Source organism: Sinocyclocheilus anshuiensis, unplaced genomic scaffold (genome assembly GCF_001515605.1).
Source record: "Sinocyclocheilus anshuiensis isolate Anshui unplaced genomic scaffold, SAMN03320099.WGS_v1.1 scaffold86, whole genome shotgun sequence".
In the NCBI taxonomy this organism is placed as follows: Eukaryota; Metazoa; Chordata; class Actinopteri; order Cypriniformes; family Cyprinidae; genus Sinocyclocheilus; species Sinocyclocheilus anshuiensis.
This window is the reverse complement of record NW_015547662.1, coordinates 2,788,346-2,811,176: the sequence shown is the minus strand read 5'-3', so window position 1 is coordinate 2,811,176 and position 22,831 is coordinate 2,788,346. Positions and strand designations below refer to the sequence as shown.

The following is a 22,831-nucleotide window of genomic DNA, read 5'->3' as shown; positions in this document are numbered from 1 at the left end:
ACAGTAAGTGTAAAACAAATCCCACTTGACTTCAGAGGTGTGGACCGTTCTCATAATTTTATTGAGTGAGAATGAATGAATGAATATGTGATTTGTGAAACAGTTTGTAGAGATTTGAAATGCAAAAATATAGATGTAGTTGTAACAGGCTGCAATCATAATGCTGCTGGCTGATATAATGCAGGTGGAGGCAGAGATGATGGAGAGACATGTCAAAAGCATAATACAATGAGACCCACCGCCACGTGTCAGTGAGAGACTTTATCAGCTGAACTTCAGGGCTAATAAAAGCCATGGAGCCCTCACATAAGAACAGTTCCGAGGACTGCACCAGAGAGACTTTGCGAGTGTTGCAGCAGTGATGGAGTTCAGTTACCTGACTTCCACTGCATACGAGTCTGGGATGGACACTGGCCGAACCTCTAGCCGCTCCACGGAGTTCAGCTCCTGCAGTCAGCCCTTCAGCTTTCAATATAACAGGTGCAATTTAGGAAACACAACCAGTTGCCATTTCATTGCGCCTGGTTCTCATCAACCCTCACACTACATAACAGGTTAGTCCTTGCTTTAATCATAATTATTAGTATATCAAATTAATTAAAGATGTAATTGTTTGCATTTGGCTAAGATTTCAAACTTGAAACTTGACAGCTATAACCATTTCACTACAGAAAAAAAGCTAATACTTTTTTTTCATAGGTTAACCTTTTTAATAGGTTCCCTTATACGTTCAAAAGCTTTGGTTAGGTTGTTTTTTCATTTTTTTTTTAAAGATATTAATATTTTTATTCAGCAAGGATGCATTAAATTGATAAAAAGTGACAGTTAAGATTTTACATTTTTACTGTACATCTATTTTAAATAAATGCCGTTCTTTTGAACGTCTTAGAATATATATATATATATAAAAAAAGTATCACGAATTCCACAAAAAAATAAACAGTACAACGGTTTTCAACATTTATTTTTTTGTGTGTTTTTAACATTTATTTATTTTCTTTTCATATGAAAATAATTTCTGAAGTATCATGGGACACCCGTGACGTTTACAGTTACTGATTTTGTTATTTTATTAAAATGCAAATAAATTAAAACTAAACTGCAAACAAATTAAGCCGGATAGAAAAAGTGTCATTTAATCAGTCAACATATAGTGTAATGTTTTACTGCTTTTTGTTCTGTAAGAAATGTTTACTCTGTTTAGATTTACAACTAACGTTAACGAAAACTGCACACAGAGCAACATTCTTTCTTGAAATTGCATTCCTATAAAAGATTAATGCTAGTCTATATTAGATATATTAAAATAGTTATTATTATTTTAAAAACATACACTTGCGGTAACAGCCACTGCATTTCAGCGTCTTGTAGGTTGTCTTTATATCGCTCATTTGTATACAAGGTTATAATAAATACAGAATATTCCAGATCAGCGTATTAGAATGATTTCTGAAGGATCATGTGACACTGAAGACTGGAGTAATGATGCTGAAAAAGAAAAGGCTTTGTCATCACAGGAATAAATTACATTTTAAAATATTTCATGTTTTTTTCCAAAAACATTTAAAAATCTTACCGACCCCAAACTTTTGAACGTTATAGCGTACACAGTTGCTCCAATTACTTATTATAAAACATAAATATTTGTGTTCAATTAAAATGCCATTCAATTTCCAGTTCATCATAATCTTCTGGGTTATGAACGAGGCGTCCAGGAGAGACGCAAACAAAGACGCGTGCGCACCATCTTCACGAGCCCGCAGCTGAAAGCGCTCGAGCGCGTGTTCTCACAGACGCATTATCCAGACATCTACACGCGAGAGGAGCTCGCACAGGAGATCCACCTTACTGAAGCTCGAGTTCAGGTACCTGAGCTTCTGCACTGATCATTCTTCAACTGTGTTTTAAGCAGTGTTGGGGGTAACGCATTACAAGTAATGCAAGTTACGTATCAACCATACTAATAAGCAAAAATTACTCTAGACAACATTTGTGTGTCTTTTTTATTGCTGAAATGTGTTGAAATGTCTTCTTCTGCATTCTACTGTACGGACGTAAATTTACTTTCCCTTCAGCCTGAGGCTTATTCATTTCACTTTTGGTGTGAAAAAGCTTTTATATTTGCCAAAAATAGAACTTTTTTATTTTAAAAACAAACAAGCAAGCCCTGTCCAGATTTAAAAAGTAACGCAAAAGTAACGTAACGCATTACTTTCCATAAAAAGTAACTAAGTAACATAATTAGTTACTTTTTTATGGATTAACGCAATATTGTAATGCATTACTTTTAAAAGTAACTTTCCCCAACACTGGTTTTAAGAGACCTCAAGACCCCCTTCATAAACTAGAGCAACGTACCTTACCATGTAGACAAGTGTATGTATTCATTATTTTATTCTGTTCTATTCAGGTCTGGTTCCAGAACAGGCGCGCTAAATTTCGCAAACAGGAGCGTGCAGCTCCATGGATTGAGTCATCTTCTAAAGCAAACCGTTCACCTTCCCTCGACAGCTCCAAAACGATGACAGTCCCTGACCCAGACAGCACACAACCCACCCTTACCCGAAACCCAGACCACAAACAGGACAACAGCAATCTCAGAGAGGACCAGGCTCCAGACGAATTGACCTTGTTCGCACAGAGGTCAAGAGGTCACCAAACTCACTGTGCAGCAACTCCCTGCATGTGTTGAGCAGTGAAAGAGTTCAAACCCTCAGAACCCACTGCATAGATCTCTATAGTGCCATTTATTTACCACATTTATGTTATTTATCTGTTAGAACCTCATGCAAAAAAAAGTTTGTATACATATGGGAGAGATACTAGACATTTTTTTATTGATTTTATTAAAATGCAAATAAATGAAGCTGAATAGAAAAAAAGTGTCATATAATCAGCTAACACTGTAATCGTGTACTGCTTATGTTCTGGAAGAGATAAATATAGTTAAATATTTAGATTTACAGTTACACACATATATATATATATATATATATATATAAAACCATATTACAGTCACAAACACAAGCATGTGGGTCAAATGCAAGTGCATTTAAAACAGTTTATTAGTTTATTAAAAAACATACACTTGCTATAAAAGCCATTGCATTTCAGCGTCTTGTAGGTTGTCTTATATCGCTAATTTTTAAAAGGGTATAATAAATACAGAATATGAAAGTATTTGTCACACACATCTCACTCATCCTTGGCTACTCTTACCAGTAATTATTGCCTTCTGTTTCAGTTCATATTCTAACAATGCCACAAAATAAAACAAACCATATACAAGCAACAATCAAAACCGCCCGGATCTAAATGACAATGTTTTTTAATCTCAATTATTAACAGAAAGCATAAGCAGAAGTTAGAAAGCAGAATTATATGATAGTGTTGCTGAATGCAATCTGTCCTTGTTGTTGAATTTGATATTTGGATTGAACTCCTTTCCAGTTGATTTAGATAAATATAGATATTTAACAATTGTACATGTCTAAATGCACATGAGTGAAGAGCTTACAGAGGGTGTGAGTTTCATTTTTAAATCTCTTGCTCGCACATTCATGGTGTTCGAATAAAGTACAAGGGTAAAAGCAGAGTGCTCAGTGCATATGCATAATACTCTCACCAATACACATTGGTAAATTGAAGCTTTGGATGCAAGGGTGGCCGACGCTAGACATTATCTAGGAGCACATTTCTAAGGCACAACATTGCAGAAGAGAGAAAGGCAACAGAACACATTAAACCGATTGTAACGGAATCATTTCAAAAGCTAAAAGAAAAGGATTACACTTTACATTACAGTGTTTATTACATAATATACTTCTGATTATGTGGAGCTTCTTTGCACAGTTTATGTTATTACTTTAGTCATTCATTTTAGTAGCTTGTAACATGGACATTGTAATGTAAAGTTTCAGGGATCATGCAATCTTCTTACCACTCAACTGCAGAGGCAAAACGTAAATACTAATAACAAAGTTTGAAAAATAATCAAATGGAAATGTAAGATCTACCCTTAGCAACATGCTGTCTACATGGTGTTAAACAATACTGCACAAATAAAGTGTCAAACCCCTCACTGATCAAACAAGATAAAACAGGCAATGAACAGAACGTTTCAATCAAAACCACTCCAGTTCATGTTTTCAAACCATAAATAAAAGTGATGGACAATCTTACCTGTATTCATTTCGTGTTGTCAGTTAAGGCTTCAGGACAAATCATCTAGGCCTAAGAGTCGCACAACATCATGCGTTCGTCTGTTAGTGGAATAACAGTTGCCTAACATACCTGCAAGGCCTTTACAAAAACTGAGATGATTTATTATTGATAAAATAATAGATGAACATTTTCTTGAATGAAAACTGGATGCTTGTGCTACCTCATGTTCCACAACAGAAATGGATTCAGGCTCACTCTACATTACAGTGCCCGTGTTACAATGCATTTACATAAGAAAGTTCTTGAGCAATACTCATGAACAACATGTAGTTAATTTGTGGAAGTTTAGAATTCCATGTCATTGCTGTTAGGCCAAAAACATCCTCTAAACAAGTACACGAATGCAGATGCTTCTAGCTATGCACCCTCAGTAGTGAGCATACTAAACTATAGTGTCAATTTCACACTTCAAAAAATGCCACTGGCTAAAACATCTAATAAAATGAAATATCTGCCAACTATGAAAATGAAATATCTGCAACAGTTTTAAGAGAATCTTGGTTTTAGATTTTTATAAACATTTATACGCTCTCTATGAGTACTTTTAAGGTACCTAAATGGTATATATTAGTACCTTTTGAGAAGGTACTGCCCCAACTGTTGTGAGAGTGCAGGTGGCTACTTAAATATTATTTGAGTTAATGACACAGAAATTTGACATTATGTCTATCACCACCTTTAGTACTGAGGTTTGATAGTGCACATTAATGCAAGAAAGCACATCTTTTTTTGCGTAAAGCGTTTTCAGGCCTTATCGTTATTGAAATGTGTGTAACATGGCCACTGTGAGGTAAAGTGCTACCAGTACTTCTTATTCTAGCAGTATGAACAGACTGCTGTAATCGCTGTAATATTCTATGGACTCTTTATCGTGTAAGCGATAAGGTCATATTTCAGCGAGTGCAAAGACAGTCAAATAAAGTCCAGAGGAAAACCCATCATTTGTCCATGATTCCAGTTTTGACATTAATGTCTATGCTTGATTGTGCTGTAAGGAAAACAGTTGGAAACGTCGTATAAACATAAAATCTGTTTTTCTTGGTTATGGTCCTGGGTTGGTTTAAGATTTCAGTTCCATTTCCTTGTCAGAAGTGCAGAGGCATCACAATGTTGTTGGCTGGCCAGCAGCTGCAAGGAAGGAGCACATTAAAACTGTTCTGAAAAGATGTTTAGGATTGTTCTACACTTGTACCATAACAAGGGTACCAGAAAATCATATTATCACATTTTTAAAAACTATGATACATTTTTACTTTAATTAAAAATATTTTATGGTAAATTACTACAAAAAATTGTATTTGTTTTTTACTGCTAAAAATAAATAACAAATAGTGGACCACCAATGAGACAATGTCAATGAAGAGCTTGATATGAATTATGTCATGTGATGTGTGAAGAAAACAAAGAAAAATCAATGCAAATATCACTTGAATGCACTATTTCTATTGTTCTTCTCTTCTAATGTAATTTTGTCAAATTATGTAAAAAGTGCAAATATCAAATATTATTAAATTGTAATTATAAAATACATTATAATATTTAATTGTGTGAATTTAAAGGGATAGTTCACCCAAAAATTTTGATGTTTATCTGCTTACCCCCAGGGCATCCAAGATGTAGGTGATGTTGTTTCTTCAGTAGAACACAAACGAAGATTTTTAACTCAAACCGTTGCAGTCTGTCAGTCATATAATGGAAGTGAATGGGAATCACGGCTTTGAGAGTCAAAAAAACATACACAAAAAAAACCAAATGAAACCCTGCGGCTCATGACGATACATTGATGTGTAAAGACACGAAACGATCGGTCTGTGCAAGAAACTGAACAGTATTTATATAATTTTTTACCTCTTATACACCGCAATGTCCAACAACCGATGCGTGACACATAGTAGACATAGATATATATACATAGATGCCTCATTAGTGACTGTTTCTATGGGCCGCGGGAATCTACTTATATATATCTATGTCTACTATGCCAGAGCACGTACACGCGTCACACGCCGGATGTTGGACATTGCTGTGTATAAGAGGTAAAAAATGATATAAATGCGGTTCAGTTTCTTGCACAGACCGATCGTTTCGTGTCTTTACACATCAATGTATCGTCACGAGCCGCAGGGTTTCATTTGGTTTTGTTTGTGTATGCTTTTTTGACTCTCAAAGCCGTGATTGCCATTCACTTCCATTATATGACTGACAGACTGCAACGGTTTGAGTTAAAAATCTTCGTTTGTGTTCTACTGAAGAAACAAAGTCGCCTACATCTTGGATGCCCTGGGGGTAAGCAGATAAACATCACATTTTCATTTTTGGGAGAACTATCCCTTTAAGATAAATAAAATGCTAGCTATAAAATTAAGCTGAGCAAGATGTTTCTAGTTTAGGTTTCTAAACACAGTACATAATTTGAAATGTGGAAATTTGACAGAAAAGACAAAACTCACTATATCGATTAATTAAACTAGTGAGATTGTGAAAAGTCTTTTAAGAGTTTATTTTCTAAAAAGTCAATAGGGGCACATAGTCAAAGAAAGTTTTTAAATAATTAAAACCTAATGCCATAAGAACACAGATTTTACTCACAGGTTTCCCTGTTTATCTTACAAAATCCAAAAAAGGGGAATTATAATAACCTGCAATTTAGGATCATGTTTAAGATACAATTAAAACACATTAAGACTCACCCCTTGATTTTATGTAGCATTCTTGACAATTAAGAAGTCCATTTCGAATTCTGACGTCAGTTCCAGCACTTGAGTTGCCCAGTAACCCTTTACATATGCCACACTAGAACACATCAGATATTCATATAAGAGGATGTACAAATTACTCACATATAGAGAGACTAACACAAATGAGCATTACCTTAAAACACTGAATATGGAAGTACAACCCCAAGCTTTCAATGATCATAGCTGCTCCTTTACCCAACGGATGTGCACAACTGGAGCAAAGCTTCTTTCCACTTACTGACCTGCAGAGGGCGCCATACAAAGCCATATATTCATGTCAAACTTTAACAACTAGCATTCTTGTCTTGTCAGGTCTTAGAAGAAAAGTAATAAGAAAAATTTTAATATTTGTAGGATTATAAATAGTATAAAATAGGTCAAAATGGGGTCTTAAAGTCTGAGACCAACATTATTATATATTTTTAAAAGCTACATATGTTTTATTTTTAATACAAATCTCTTTGGTTTGAATTTCGATTTTCTTCAAAATTTTATTATAGGTTTATTAGAGGTTTAAATAAATAAAAAAGAAATCAGTGGTGTCCCAGACCTTAAAGTGGTAACAAATGCAAAAACGTAATACAGGCACGCAATTTAAATAAATGGGACTGTGCGCATCTAAGCATTTAGCATGATTATGTAACTCCTGAAATGAAAACCATGATTATGCCTTTCTAATCGTGGTGGCACAACTTGGATCATATGCTGAACTTAAATCAACAGTTTTGCATTTCAAATGGATGCATTAAAGGAACAGTTCAACCAAAAATGTGAATTTGCTCAAAATTCACTCACTCTCAGTGAAAAAAGTGAGTGAGTTTGTTTCCTCATCAGAACAGATTTGAAGAAATGTAGCATCGCATCACTTGCTCACCAATGGATCCTCTGCAGTGAATGGGTGCCGTCAGAATGAGAGTCCAAACAGCTGATAAAAACATCACAATAATCCACAAGAAATCCACACCACTCCAATCCATAATTTAACGTCTTGTGAAGTGAAAAGCTGCATGTTTATAAGAAACAAATCCATCATTAAGGCGTTTTAATTTGAAACCATTGCTTCTGGTGAAAGAAAAATTAAATAATTTCTGGACAAAGTACCAGTCCATGATCTATAACGCTTCCTCCAGTGAAAATTTTCATACCCAGTTGTTTTCTTATATTACAGTCCACCAACATATTTGTTTAGAACTGTTTTGGCTTGTAAGCAGTGCTTCATCTGTGCATATTTCTGTCCTAAATGAGATGAGATGAGTCTATTTTCACTGGAGAAAGCAATGTTATGAAACCTGAGTTAAAAACATCATAATGATGGTTTTGTTTCTTACAAACACACAGCTTCTCACTTCACAAGATGTTAATTGTTGGACTGGAGAGGTGTGGATTACTTGTGGATTATTGTGATGTTTTTATCAGCTGTTTAGACTCTCATTCTGACGGCACCCATTCACTGCAGAGGATCCATTGTTGAGCAAGTGATGGAATGCTACATTTCTCCAAATCTGTTCTGATGTAGAAACAAACTCATCTATATCTTGGATAGCCTGAGGGCGAGTACATTTTCAGCAAATGTTCATTTTTGGGTGAACTATTCCTTTAAACAAGTACTTTTGCATTTAAATTAGATGCAATAAATCTTATAGGCCAGTTCAACAGCATGACGCAGTCTCTGTGTCTGAGTGAGGCGCACAAATGCTTTCGTAGCCTATTACTGAAATGCTCCACACACACACACACACACACACACGTATCTCCATGTGATTGAGTATGTGTTGGAGGGAAGGCTCATACCTGCTGGGTGATGGAGGTGGCGTGTCTTGTGATGGTGTGGGTGATTTTGATGGGTGTGTCCCTAAAACATTTTCACACGACCCAGTCCTGCCAGCAGCCACACACACATACACACAAGCATAGAGACACACAACTGTGAAAGCAAGTCATATGCAGAAATGTTCCATGTGCCAGAAACAAAAAACCTCATACTGATCTGATCTTTAAAACATCCTCCACCCATAGCAAAGCCAAGCAGCATTCCTCCACCCATAGCAAAGCCAAGCAGCATTTTGGCACACGTGTGTATGCAAGCCAGCATGCAATCCCACAAACACATCCACGTACCTCCTCATCTTTGTGGTCTGGCTCTGGGGTGGACTCTGTTTACGATCCAGTGAGGCAGTTTTCTTCAAATCCTCTTGCCTTCCTTTAGACTTACAGCTCCAAGAGCCATCTGTAAGAACACACAGAGAAAAAGCATGCATGTCTGCTAATTTGCTGTTTTAATTGAGTATCCAGTGTGTTTTCTTTATATGCAAACATTATTGTGGCAGATGAGTAAAGCATTCAAATATATGTTCTTGCATTTTCTTTTTTAAGGTTTATTGTGGTTATTTTTAAGTTTGATTATTTAAAAGTTATTTATTTTTTTATTATTTAAAGTTTTCTAAAATGTTGGTATAAGAAGTTTAGCTATTTGTAAAAGCCATTTGTCCTCCAAATTAAAGTCAAGCGTGGCGTAAACAACAGGAAGAAATTGTGAAAAGGATCCCTTTAGATGTTTATCCATGTATTAATGTCATTCATTTTTGTTTTGAAACGATATGAGATCATTTCTTTTTTTATGAAAGCTAAGAAAACCATTCAATATCCATGACTCATGAAAAAAATTAATAAAAAAAAATACATAATTTAACTAATAAAATAATAAAAAATTAAATATAATGTAATAATAATACAACTATTATTATGATTATTTAGAATATTATGAATTCATATTATAACTAAATATAATAATTATTAAATGTTATATTTTAAATATTAGATTTAAAAATATCTCAAATGTTGGTAAAAGATTGGTTATTTCTATAAACCTCTTGTCCTCCAAATCAAAGTCATAATATTTAATTAATATTATAATAATTAATAATAACAATATTAATAATCATTAAATATTCACCTTGAAAATTATGTTTGAAAACATTTCTGAAAATAAGAATTATGTTATATACACTTGTATTCAAGGCACAAAGAAAGTTACTTTTTGTTGACGTTTTACATGTTGCTTCACTTGATATTTTCAGTCTATCAAATGTTTTTTTGTAGATGAAACATTTTCAAAAATGTATGAAACCAACAAATATTAATTTTTTTAAGGATTTTTACACGTTTACTAAACATTTATTTTATTCAATACATTTTGTTTAAGACATCCATGATCCAGATGAAGTGTTTGTGTCTTACCCTGTATAAACTGCAGTTGTGGTGTAGCTGTTTGGCTCTCCTGAGGTTCAGTATTTTGACCCAGGGTTAGTGTTTGTGTCTTACCCTGTATAAACTGCAGTTGTGGTGTAGCTGTTTGGCTCTCCTGAGGTTCAGTTCTCTGACCGTTCTGCTGAGCTGCTGTGATTACTTGATCAGGGCTAGAAAGGTTATATTAACATTGAAACATCGTTTCAGACATGTCCTTTATGCAGAGTTATGATGTCAACACTTGAATCTTTATTTGTCTGTTACACTTTTTCCAATGACAGGTTGCCAGAGTATATCAAAGTCAGCTTTTTATACCCCAAAGACACTGAATTAAATTAAGTTGGATGTTAAAATTTGATTTTTTTTATAGGTTTTTTGTTACTATGGCAAGCTACCATCTTAACAAAACCAGTCACGTTAACATTCGACTCAGTGGAAACACAAGCCGTTCTGAGAGAGTTTCTCAGATCGTCTGGCTGAACACCATAATCAGCACCAGTCTGCTGGAAAAGGGATATTTGCTTTCTAATGGATTTTGTATGTATTCCACCTGTGTGTTAGTCTGTTACTCTGGTTCCCCCGTTTCTCCAGCATTTCCTGTTTCCTTTCCCAGTCAGCCAAGGAGAGGACAATGGTGTCACGAGGGGCTGAGGGCTGGGTGAGGGACGGAGCCTCTGTCACCATACTGGATGATAAACCTGAGGTGCGAGGGGTCAGTGGGGTCACGGTTTCCTCCAGTATCTGTCTCTCCTATAAATTAAGAACTAATTAGTGTTCATTAAGAACCAATTAGATGTCATGTGGAACAATTCGAAGACGCACCTCTTCATGGTGTCTCCTCTCCTCCTCTTCCACTTCTCTCTGCGCTCTCTCCCACTCCTCCTTCAGCTTCTCTTGCTCTCGCTGATATTTCTCCTGCAGAAAAAGAAAAAGAGGGATTAAAGTAACAGTTCACTTCAATATTAGACCTCTGTCATCATTTATTCAACCTTATGTTGTTTCAACTTTCTTTCTTCTGTGGAACACAGAAAGGACAAATTTGAAAGGACAAATTCTGAAAACCATGATGCATTTTTTTAGGATTCTTTGATGAATATAAAGTACAGAACAGCATTTATTTGAAATATTTTTTTTTGCAATAAAGTCTTTACTGTCACTTTTGATTAATTGAATCCATCCTTGCTGAATAAGTATTAATTTCTTTATTAAAAAAATCTTACTGAACTCAAATTTTTAAACGGTAATGTATGAAACCAACAAAAATACACAAGTGCTTTTGTGACCTTTATGAAAATTGAAAGCTTCAATGCTCATTTATTGTAACTGCATGGACAAGAGTAATCAACACATTCTTCAAAATTCCTCCTTTTATATTCCACAGAAGGAAGAAGTCATACAAGTTTGGTTCTAGTTATACAACAGTCAGCAAACACTGTGATAGATTTGAGAGAAGGTGAATGGTAGACAGGAACAGATGGGAAACAGCTAACCAGAACACAACAACAGAGGAAGTTGTCTCTACAGAACAGCAGGTGCGCACTTCTCTCAGACAAACCCCAAGCTGGCTATTGTACCTGCAGCAGGCGATCCTGCTCCTGTTGCCACCTCTCCTGCCGTCTACGCTCTTCATTAGGATCCCATGTCCAGTGGTCAACCCTTTTTGCAAGGTTCAACATTGGGGTTTCAATCTGATTCACGCGCACGCACGCACGCACACACACACACACACACACACACGCACACAAACACACAAACACACAAACACGCACAGAAATAGAAAGGAAAAAAGGAAAGGAAGGTAAGAAGACAGGGTGCACCTACACTGTTCCAACTTGTATGAGCACAAGTACTCAAAAGTACAGAAATGATCAATAATTAAACATCAATTTTGTAACTTGGAGGTTTTTTTTTTTTCCAACTCATTTTTGTATTTTGTGATTTGTTACAGTACTATACTTGTTGTTGGGTGGCTTGTTTCAGTTGGTTATTTTTTGGCAAAATATACTTATATCTTTATAGATTTTGCAGTTCATAAACGCACATGAAATCCAATGTTTACAAACCAGACTGAAACCGCATGCATAACTGGCCTGAAATCTAATTCAAATTTTTTGAAATATTTCAAAGTTTTAAAAGTCAGAACATTTTTTTTTTTTTGCCATTTGAAAAAAAGTGCCAAAGTGTACAACTGTGTAAGTGTCATCATCGATAACTAAAGCTAAAACTATTAAAAATCACCTTCTTTAACTGAAATCAATAAGCTTAAATAACATAAAATATAAATATTAGATAAAAAAATGTATTAGATGTCAAATTTAAATTAAATATATATATAAAAAAATCAGTTTCAATTTTATTTCACTTAGTTGCCAAGGCAACATATCTATTTTTTAAGTTGAAGAACTAAAAAAATAAAAAAGCTAAACATAAATAAAAAATTATATGAAAAACATACTAAAAATGACTAAAACTGAAAATATAAATATAAAAGCTCATTGAAAATAATAAATAGTATAATAGTACATAAGTAATACTAAACTAACACAGAATTGTGTGCAGTGTGATTAAGGCAGCAACAGCACTCTAAACAGTATGAAGAGAGGATGCACACACAACAGCTGAATGCAACAGAATGCTAAACGTTTTTGAGATGCATTAACACTTTTTAACTATTTGTATTCTAACTTAACACGCTGTCCTCATAATGTAAAGCTACTGGTGTGAGACGCTGAAACATCAGCGAGAAGCAATGCAACGGCAAAGACGTCCAACACAATCTGTTTCCCTCAAGCCACCCTGAGCACACCAGCAGCCGAAATGACCAAAACGTTACAATGAGTGACTAACAAAAGAAAAAAGACTGAAAAGAGATGCAGGAAGAGGAAATAAGGAGACATTCATGAAGAATGAGTGTGAGTTTGGCACAACGTAAGTACTTACACAGTCAATGGAGTAGTCAATCCCCTCTGTGAAGGAAAGAAGAGGGGAACAGTGGCTTTAGAAACTCATCATATTCTCATTCATCTCTTCTTACGCTAATGAAAGCGATAACACCACAGGAGCTCAAACTGGTACACAGATACACAGAGCATAAAACACTAAAATGACACAAAGAGATTGAGAGAGAGTAAGAGACATAAAGTGGCGAGGCATAATATCTGTTTACACTCGGTACTGACATCCATCGTGTGATCTCTGTTTACACTTACCGTATTATTAATTATTCCCATGCATCTCCAGTTGATCTCCTGTATCCACTATTGATCAGATTTTGACAATATTTATAGACTTCACACTACAAATGCAGAGTGGTCATGTGTATCTGACCACCTCTGAATGTGGTTCAAGTGCTTCAATCACAGATTTTGGACCCTGTTTTAGGGCTGCGCAATTAATCTAATTTCTAATCGTGATTACATCGTTCAAACCAGAATCGTTCAGAGGCCACTTATGTTATTCTTTTCTTTCTACAGGTTATCTTAAGGGTTTTTCCATTGTTTTAATTTTAGTTTTAGTGTAACATTATAATATCATGAATATTTGTACTTTTTTAAAATTATTATTAAAAGAAGAAACCAATCCAATGTATAGTTGACATTTGAGGCTTAATACTATAGAAAAGCAATAAAAGTTTTTCAGTTAGAGTGTTTTCAGCTTGTTTATTTTCATCTAAAAATATGGCATGCGGTTGCTTCAAACAATGGTATAAACATCATTCAGTGTAAATTGTGATAATCGTAATTAATAATAGCAATTACAATTTCAAGGGAATAATCGACAATTATGATTTTTGTCATAATCGTGCAGCCCTACCCGGTTTACACCTGTATTTAGCTGCCCACGTGTGATTCTATCACGTGAGATGGATATGAATACCAGGTATAAGCTGAGCCAAAAGAAGGCGAGTAGGGATAACTGCAGGCTGGAACAGTGGGCGTGGTGAAAGATTAGGGCGTGCCAAAAGGTAAGGGGCGTGTTTAAAGGTCTTTCTGATTGGTTAGGGGTTAGTTTCTGTTGTAGCATTCACCTTTCGGCACGCCACCTTTTGCCATGCCCATTACTCTGCCCTGCAGCTACCCCGTCTCAAAGAAGGAGGATCTGTTCTCTGAGAGTAGTGAATATAGCCATGAAAACAACAGAAAGAAAGCAATATAACAACACAGAGCATCTTAATTCCTACATGATTAATTTCTGTGCACGACTGTACAATGATCAGATTAAATAAATCTATTCTATAGTCATGGATATGCTACAAATGCCTGATGAGGACAAAATGACACACCACTCTATGTTTAGAAGGAAAGCTCTTTAGTTGAGGAGAGAGTGGGCAAAATGAATCTCCTCCTTAAAGGGGTCATATGATGCGATTTCAATTTTTCCTTTCTCTTTGGAGTGTTACAAACTCTTGGTGCATAAAGAAGATCTGTAAAGTTGCAAAGACTAAAGTCTCAAATCCAAAGAGATATTCTTTATAAAAGTTAAGAGTCAGCCACACCTACCTAAAACGGCTCGTTCTAACACGCCCCCACATATCTACGTCACTATCTGGGAAGATTTGCATAACGCTGCCCAAATGTTCACGCAAAGAAAGGCGTAACTTTTATTCTCGCTGTAGTATTGTTGTTGCCGCCGCCATGTCGTGAAGGCGCTGTGTTTCGTTCTGAAAGCAAAACTACTTTGCTTGGCCTTCCAAAAGAGGATGACATCCGCTTCGTCATGCCTAGAGCTGATCCGTGCTGGTTGCTGAGGAAATACGTCAACTTCAGCCCAACCGCATAAACACATTTCATTACACCAAATACACAAAATAATGTTCTTTTTAGCAGCATCATATGACCCCTTTAAGAAACTGTGAAAGGTTTTTGTCATTCTACTACTGCATATACTAGTAATAATATACTATATGCTAGTAAATCAAGTACATTTCAACAGGAGAAGTCAAAGGAGACTAACAAACGAGAGATGAGCAGATGGATCATCTGCTGTTCGTGGAGATGGAAGCCCTGTGCTATTAGTTCATCTATCAGTTTTACCTGTTGGAGCGAAGAACTCCCAGCGTAACCTAGAGCTACTAGAGGAATGTGAGGACCCTAACAGACCCACACGCACACCGAATGAAAGAGGGGTAGTCAATGAAAGAGACAAAAAGCAAGAGAAAAAGGCAGAAAAAGATAAACCAGAAAGAAAGGCAACCCAAAAGAGGATTAAGTGGAAGTAAATGAAGGACTAAAAAGTGTGAGAAGTGTGGAGAAGGGACTAATTCGGTCATGGCATTATGAGAGAAATGTGGATGTGGAAAGTGGAGTTGTATTACCTGTCAGCGAGAGTGAGTATGAAGTCTGCTCGGCCTTGGTGGACTCGGCAGCTGAGCTCAGATCACATGAATTATGGACTGAATCAAGCTGAGGCGAATAAAAAGAAAATCATCACAGTCAATGTGGAAACATAAGCAGGTTTCCAACAGAATACACAGTAGCACATTCACCTTCATTTTTTGGAAGGTATGCTATTAAGATATAAAATGCTGACAAAAATGATCTGTGTTACAAATAAGTGAGGAATAATATACAGTCAGCTGTACATACAGTCAGAAAACGATCAGTTGCCTGTATATTACTCTGCTTATTACACAGCATCTTGTAAGCAATAAGGTAGGAGAGGCCTTGCTGTATATTTATGCATGACATGAAGCCGACATTTGACATTTTTATGCATGACATTTGTGCCTGCAACCCCTTCAGCCGTGACCTACAGTACCACACAATACAAATATTAAAACCTAAAATGTATGTATTGATAAAAAAAAAGAGAGACACAGCCGATGCCATGCCACTGTGATGTATGGCATCAAAGTACCGTGAGAGCGATTCAAGAGCAGTCGGCTGACTCAGCTTCTCTTTTTTAAAAAATTTTTTCCCAGATTGCTGCTGGTTAATTTTTTTTTTATTGAATCACTCACATTCAACATTTTACATTAGCAAGGGGGTGAAGACAAGAAAAAAAAACCACACAAAATTACAATGAAATAAATAAATTAAAAAAAGAAAAAAAAAAAAGAAAACATGGAAATGTTTACATACATAAATACACTTAATTAGAAATAATGGTTTATAATCGCCGTACTTGCATTTATGTATACTAAACTTTGCCAGGAAGAGTAACAAATTAATCAAATAATAATGAAATAATCATTCCTCATGGAATGACATGTCATAAGTGAAAAAAAAAACAAATAAAATATTTTCAAAACAAAGTTGAAAGCTGGACATGATCTGATTTCTAACAAACCAAAAACTGGTTGAATAAGGACAACTCCAAAACTAATGAAAAAACGTTTCTGTAAGTAGATACCTCATTTTCTTTTGCAGTTCTTTATTTTTGTTTGCAAAAGCACATTTGTGATCCTGGAGCACAAAACCAGTCTTAAGTCGCTGGGGTATATTTTTAGCAATAGCCAAAAAAAAACATTGTATGGGTCAAAATGATCGATTTTTCTTTTATGCCAAAAATCATTAGGATATTAAGTAAAGATCATGTTCCATGAAGATATTTTGTAAATTTCTTACCGTAAATATATCAAAACTTAATTTTTGATTAGCAATATGCATTGCTAAGGACTTCATTTGGACAACTTTAAAGGTGATTTTCTCAATATTTAGATTTTTTGCACCCCCAGATTCCAGATTTTCAAATAGTTGTATCTCGGCCAAATATTGTCGTATCCTAACAAACCATACATCAATGGAAAGCTTATTTATTCAGCTTTGAGATGATGTATAAATCTCAATTTCAAAAAATTTACCCTTATGGCTGGTTTTGTGGTCCAGGGTCACATTTATTTTTTCTCAATACTTTCATTTTCGTTTGAAAAACTTTATTTTATTTTTGCAATACTTCAATTCGTTTGCAAGTATATGTGTTTTATTAAAAAGTGAAAAGAGAGAAATCAAGGCCCACCTGCTCTGTGCTGGACGTGTCATTTGGTGGGACGGGGTGTGTCTGAGTGAGCTCTGTCACGATGGTTGTTGTGACAACACAGTTGCGCTTCATCACTGTGTCAGGCACTGGCTGCTTTCCTGATGAAATAGGAAACTATAAGTTAATATAAAAATCATTCAGTCTGTGCTACCTCTGCTATAAATGGGTTACATCACATAATCACTTTTTTTTGTGCTCAGTTAGAAATTTGCATGTATTTGCACTTACAGTAAAGTTTATGATTATCAAATAGGTGTCACTGATGTGAAATGTGGGCAGCCAAGTGTCAATGTATTAATCTAAGAGACTAGCTGCAAAAGTTTGAACTGCTTTTGCTACTTAAAGTGATAGTCCACCTAAAAAGGAAAATTATTTCATTATTTAATTTGGTCCCTTTTGTCATTTCAAACCTGTATGCATGTCTTTGTTCTGTGGAATAATGTTGGGAACCAAGCATGATTGGAGCCCATTGACTTCCATTGTATGGAAAAAAACACTGTGAAATTTCTCTAAATATCTTCTTTTATGTTCCACAGAAGAAAGAAATGCATACAGTGTGAATTATGATACTTTTCATTTTGGAGTGAACTGTCCCTTTAATTATAAAAGAATTGTCTTTTTGTACTCGGGAAGAAGTTTTGATTTCTGAAAGTTACAGTAAACCTTCATTGTATGTCAGTATGTTTATTTCTCATCATACGACCCCTGAATATTCAAAACTATGGCTAATATTATAGTCCTTAACCTTCTGGTTCTGACACCGACAGTGTAGTTGAGGTGTCTTCTTTGCTATTCTCTTCCTGAGGACTAAGAGAACATTCTTTTTCCTTCTTTCCGACTTCTTCCTCCTGGTCAGAAACGGAAGTCTGTGAGCTTTGCTGGTGGTCTGAGGCTTCTAAAGCAATTAGCTCCTCATTTTGTTGACTTTGTGTGGCTAGCTTTGGAGGTGAGGAAGATAAGTCGACTTGAGGACACGACACAGAATCTTTATCGAGCCTCTCTCTGTTCTCTTGCTGAGTCCTGTCACCATTCACACGTATCAGCCCATCGCTCTGTAATAAAACCAGAGAACACACATTTATTTAAGCTGATTATTATCCTTAAATGAATGATTGGTTCTTGAGATTATAGTCCTGCGTAAGATAGTCTTGCCTTCACTGATTTGCGGAGGCCTTGGCTGAATTTGGGCTGGCTGTAGGGTTTTGGGGTGATCAGGGGTACAGGCTTTGAGGGAGCAGGAGGAACTCGTGTAGGCACTGACAGGACTTTTGGAGCTTTGGTGGTCTCATCAGGTGATGGCTCAGGGGTTTCACGCTGTGCCGGTGCCTGTTTTTGTGCAGTCTTCTGGTATACATGGACACTGTGGTGTGTTTGGGTAGTTTGTTGAGGCTCTTGATCCTCTGCTTCTGCTGAGGTGGTGCATGTCAGCTTCTTCTCAGGCTGATGGAGAGGTGGCGTGTGCATCGGTGAGGCCGCAGGAGGCAGTTTGGGGAGCTGGAGTTTCTCCAATATGGCATCACTGATGGTGAAACGGAGAGCATAGCGTTGAAGCACAGCTGCCTTTTCTTCTGGAGTGGAGGCCTTGCAGTATTGTTCATGTAGCTCATGTTCCCTACGCTCTCTGAAAAAGAGAGAGTGAGATCAATAGAAAATTAAGTGACAAATATTCATGATAAATATATAAAAAGGTTTTGGAAATATTTCTCAAGACGTATTTCTAATTATTATGTAAAGTCTTTACTGTCACTTTTGATGTCCTCGCTGAATACAAGTATTTATTTCTTAAAAAACAAAACAAAAAAACTCCTACTGACCCCCAGCAGTGTACTTTTCAAGAATTTCATTCTTTTAATTAGGCTTTTTTTCTTCATTATGATATCTGGACAGTTGTATTACCTTGACATTATTAAAATAAAAATGTATCATCTAAATGAATTTTAATCCAAAAATTACATGCTGATCATAGAAGGTGTATTCTAGTCAAGCCACTGATGTATTTGTTAATAAATGAATAAATAGACAAAAAAAAGAGCATCATGTCATTGACCCTTGAAAAGTCAGTTTCACTAAACAGTCACTTTTGCAGGCTGTTTTATAATACCAACACTTCATATTCACTAAACCCCTCCAAAATCTGCTAAATCCAAATCTGGAGGGTATAGAGATTTCAATTTGTGTCTCACTTCTCCTCAACGATTTCTTTGTATGTCTTGATGCTCTTCCGGCGATGGCCGGGTCCTCCATCTGTTGACATTAGCTTCTCCATCATTTTCCTCTCTTCTTCCTTTTTGATCAAATCATGAGATGCACTTCGCCTCCGATTCTTCCAGCGAGCCAAGTCCTACACACAGAAGCCAGAAAACGTACATACTTATGCATGTGAGCTCATTAAACATGTGCTTTTGTGGGTTTGGATGACTCACGTCCTGCCACTGGTCCTCCTCCTCTCGGAGTTTGTTGTACTGGTTGTGTAGGTGCTCATGTCGTGATTGGCTGTGCAGCTGAAGGTAGGCAAGCTCATCCTCTTCATCACGCATGTCAATCAAACTCACACTCCTTTGAATAACAAAAACAAAAATAGACATGTTTACAAGTGCTGTAATGCTTTTAGCTGAAGAAGGAAAGGTGCAATCAAAGCCAGAGAAAAAAATAACACTATATCTCTTCCTCTGACCTGAAGACACGAAGACAGGAAATTCAGGAAAAAAAACATAAAATGTTATTATGATGTTAACAAGGAATGACAAGTGGAAGAAATGTTAGTGGAAGAACAACACATGGTTATAAGGACCATGAACAATACAAACAGAACAACTACAAGAAAAAGTAGATTAATATACATGACAACATCATTTCTTAATTGCTCAAGAAACCCTCATGTTGTTCGAAACCCATATTATCATAAATACCACATTAAATTTTTGTTAATTTTAGTAAATCTTCACTTTTGATAAACATAAATGTATATATATATATTTATCCCAATTCACAAAACTGACATGAAAGCTGATCTTCAGTTTCAGTCTGTTTCTCATATAAAGCTATTGACTTCATAAAATGTTAAATATGTACACAAGTCATATTTACATCCCTCTGAAGCTTGTTAACTCTAATGAACTGTAAATGCATGGAAAAGAGCGAGCAGCACATTGTTACTTTTTCCCCTCAAACAGTCATATAGATTTAGAACAACGTGACACGTAAATGATGACAGAATTTTCATTTTTCATTGAACTGTGTCTTTAATAAAACTGGGTATGCTGTAGTGGATTGAGATTATGAAAATAAGTGTGTGTGTGTGTAACAATTTTCTCCAGGGAGCAAAAGCATCCGCCACAGCAAACCATGAGAAAGATTCAAATATATGTTATTGCATGCATGTGTAGGCACAGGCTTTTGACTACTCAGCTTCTGAATATGCATGCATAAAGTGCAAGAGAGAACTTAGATGACAATTTAAATGGTTGTATCTGCATGTGAATAGAGACACTGCTGAATGCTTGTGTTGACCAGTACATGCAACAGCTCAGTTCTGCAGCAACAGTAAGAAGACAGAGAGAAAGGAAAAGAAACTTACTCCGTTTCAGAAACACTAGTAGCTCTGAATCTAGAACATTAATGGATTAAAAAAACAACAACAAAAAAACAATATAAATAAAGTTGAGCTTTAAAGAACAAAAATGGTTAAACATAATAGAACACTTAGTATAGGCCTTTTAAAAAAATTTTTTATTACCCCTCAAAATAAAAGGTTGCCTAACTATACTATAGATAGATAGATAGATAGATAGATGTTGATATAGTTTCTAGCTACTGTGCAATGTACATTTTTATAGCTTAATTTACAGACAATTTTTTATATTGCTCACATTTTCTATGTCTGTATGTGTGTGTCTTCATGTCACAAAACATGTCAGTAAAATGGGCTGTCAACAGCATTTCATACAGACTTTAAAGGTGCTGTAAGTAATATTCAGTCAACTCTTAAAATGAAAGAGGCTACTTCAATAATAAAGCCCTTTAAAGCACCTTTAAGGATAACCATTGCACCAATGAGTGAAGTAAAGAGGAGCAATGATAAAACACATAGATACAGGCATGAGACACAATCTCTTTCCATGCAGAAATACAAAAATACATTTTAGTCAGAGTGCTTTTCAAAAGCAATAAATTGGTCCTGAAATTGCTTTCTCACATTGGGGGGAGATCATCGTCTTCCTGCCAAAGGGGGCGACGTGAGGGTTGGTGTGGTTTGGGGGAGGGGCTTTTGGTAATAGTCTCATCTTTAATAAGACTTTCATGTCCCACCACACCCACAGAGCCCGCCTCCTGCCTGTCCATCATCTGAGGGCACTTCCTAGGCGTGTCCTCAGCATCTCTTGGGGGCGGGGCCACAGAGCTAAGGGTGAAGCTGAGAAAGTTGCCATGGTTACTAAAGCAAAGCAGGGCTGTGAAAGGGAGGCTGAGGCTCTGTTCTCTGACCACAAAACACAAATCGCCAGAGAAAACAAGTGCAAAGAACAGAGTGAACAAAAATTAAAAGGCTGAAATATCTATTAGGGGTGTCAATTACATATACATATATATACACACACACACACACACACACACACACACAGCTGGATAGATTACTTACAAATTGTAGTCCGTTACTAATTACAGATTACATGATGAAAACTGTTATTAATGATGAAAACTTAGTTATAAACAGAGAAGTTAAGATATTTTAGATTTTATCTTTAACTTGTTTTAAACTGCAATTAAACATACCATATTGGTATAAAAACAAGAGAAAGACTATATTTTGTGTATCAACATCATAAAATGCATTACAATAGAGAGAGAGAGAGAGAGAGAGAGAGAGAGAGAGCTATAAATCAATCAAAGACTAGAAACAAGGAGAATAATTCATTTTTTGTGAAGAAACACCAAGCCAGCCGCACATATTAGTAAACAGGCAATAACCACCAAAAATCATTGATGCACAAGACATTCATCTCTTCGCTGTACTCTGAAAATCAACTGCACACAAGAAGTTCAAAACCATATCTAAAAAGGCCCATGTTAATAATTCTCCTTTGCACTGACGCCACAAAAGCAGCATTCAGAGCATTCATAGGCAAGCGCTTCATTCCCAGAGCATCCTAACCTGTCCAGAGACAGGGCTGTCTCTTGCTCTCTAGGCTTCAGGTGTGACTGCGATCCACTGACAGGGGTGATTTTATGTTTGACAGCACCAGGTTTGGGCAGAAAAGCATTAAAAGCCTGTCCTGCACTTGGCTTTTGGTAAGATCCAGTCCTTCGTGCAAGCATGTCATCCTTCTCAAAATCTGGTAGTTGATCATCATCCCCACATTCATCATCATCATTGTAAATGCCAGGGCGATTGGCGTTAGTTGCAGACAATCGTACAATGTCAGGGCACTTTTCTGTTACTACAGCAACTGGAACGGGTGTCTTTGGTACTTGGTCGACTGATTCATTTCTGTCAAAACAGCATATGCTGATAACTAACTTGACAAAAGAAACTCAGTTTGTGCAATACTCTCTAAGGCAAAAAGTAATGCAAACAGGTTAAAAACGAATGCACACATACATTCACTTATACATTCAAAAATAAACTGTTCTGTAAGATGTTTTGAGTG

The 22,831-nt window shown here is 36.1% G+C and overlaps 2 protein-coding genes across 2 annotated transcripts in view; one reads left to right on the top strand and one right to left on the bottom strand.

Moving 5' to 3' along the window:
- Positions 1–361: 361 nt before the first annotated feature.
- Positions 362–2,692, top strand: LOC107702274 (paired mesoderm homeobox protein 2B-like). Its single transcript, XM_016504532.1, has 3 exons — positions 362–554; positions 1,678–1,865; positions 2,411–2,692. The coding sequence occupies exons 1-3, from the start codon at positions 362–364 to the stop codon at positions 2,690–2,692; spliced, it is 663 nt and encodes a 220-aa protein (XP_016360018.1).
- A 344-nt stretch (positions 2,693–3,036) lies between these two features.
- The window catches only part of LOC107702273 (LIM and calponin homology domains-containing protein 1-like), a 66,091-nt gene continuing 46,296 nt past the window's right edge, over positions 3,037–22,831 (bottom strand). The window contains exons 18-36 of the mRNA XM_016504531.1: positions 22,336–22,671; positions 21,382–21,597; positions 20,764–20,793; positions 19,610–19,742; positions 19,370–19,527; positions 18,339–18,807; positions 17,932–18,238; positions 17,166–17,284; positions 15,523–15,610; positions 13,149–13,174; positions 11,783–11,896; positions 11,031–11,123; positions 10,759–10,958; positions 10,284–10,378; positions 9,081–9,189; positions 8,754–8,840; positions 7,096–7,204; positions 6,915–7,017; positions 3,037–5,352 (exon numbers count right to left, since the gene is read on the bottom strand). Coding sequence (XP_016360017.1) covers positions 5,327–5,352; positions 6,915–7,017; positions 7,096–7,204; positions 8,754–8,840; positions 9,081–9,189; positions 10,284–10,378; positions 10,759–10,958; positions 11,031–11,123; positions 11,783–11,896; positions 13,149–13,174; positions 15,523–15,610; positions 17,166–17,284; positions 17,932–18,238; positions 18,339–18,807; positions 19,370–19,527; positions 19,610–19,742; positions 20,764–20,793; positions 21,382–21,597; positions 22,336–22,671 — 2,818 coding nt within the window. The 3' untranslated portion in view covers positions 3,037–5,326. The remainder of the gene's footprint in view (positions 5,353–6,914; positions 7,018–7,095; positions 7,205–8,753; positions 8,841–9,080; positions 9,190–10,283; positions 10,379–10,758; positions 10,959–11,030; positions 11,124–11,782; positions 11,897–13,148; positions 13,175–15,522; positions 15,611–17,165; positions 17,285–17,931; positions 18,239–18,338; positions 18,808–19,369; positions 19,528–19,609; positions 19,743–20,763; positions 20,794–21,381; positions 21,598–22,335; positions 22,672–22,831) is intronic.

Bases quoted from the DNA above. Each gene is read 5' to 3' on its own strand.
- LOC107702274 (XM_016504532.1), top strand. From the start codon at position 362: ATGGAGTTCAGTTACCTGACTTCCACTGCATACGAGTCTGGGATGGAC. The intron at 555-1,677 runs GTTAGTCCTTGC...TTCAATTTCCAG, and splicing joins ACCCTCACACTACATAACAG to TTCATCATAATCTTCTGGGT. The intron at 1,866-2,410 runs GTACCTGAGCTT...TGTTCTATTCAG, and splicing joins TTACTGAAGCTCGAGTTCAG to GTCTGGTTCCAGAACAGGCG.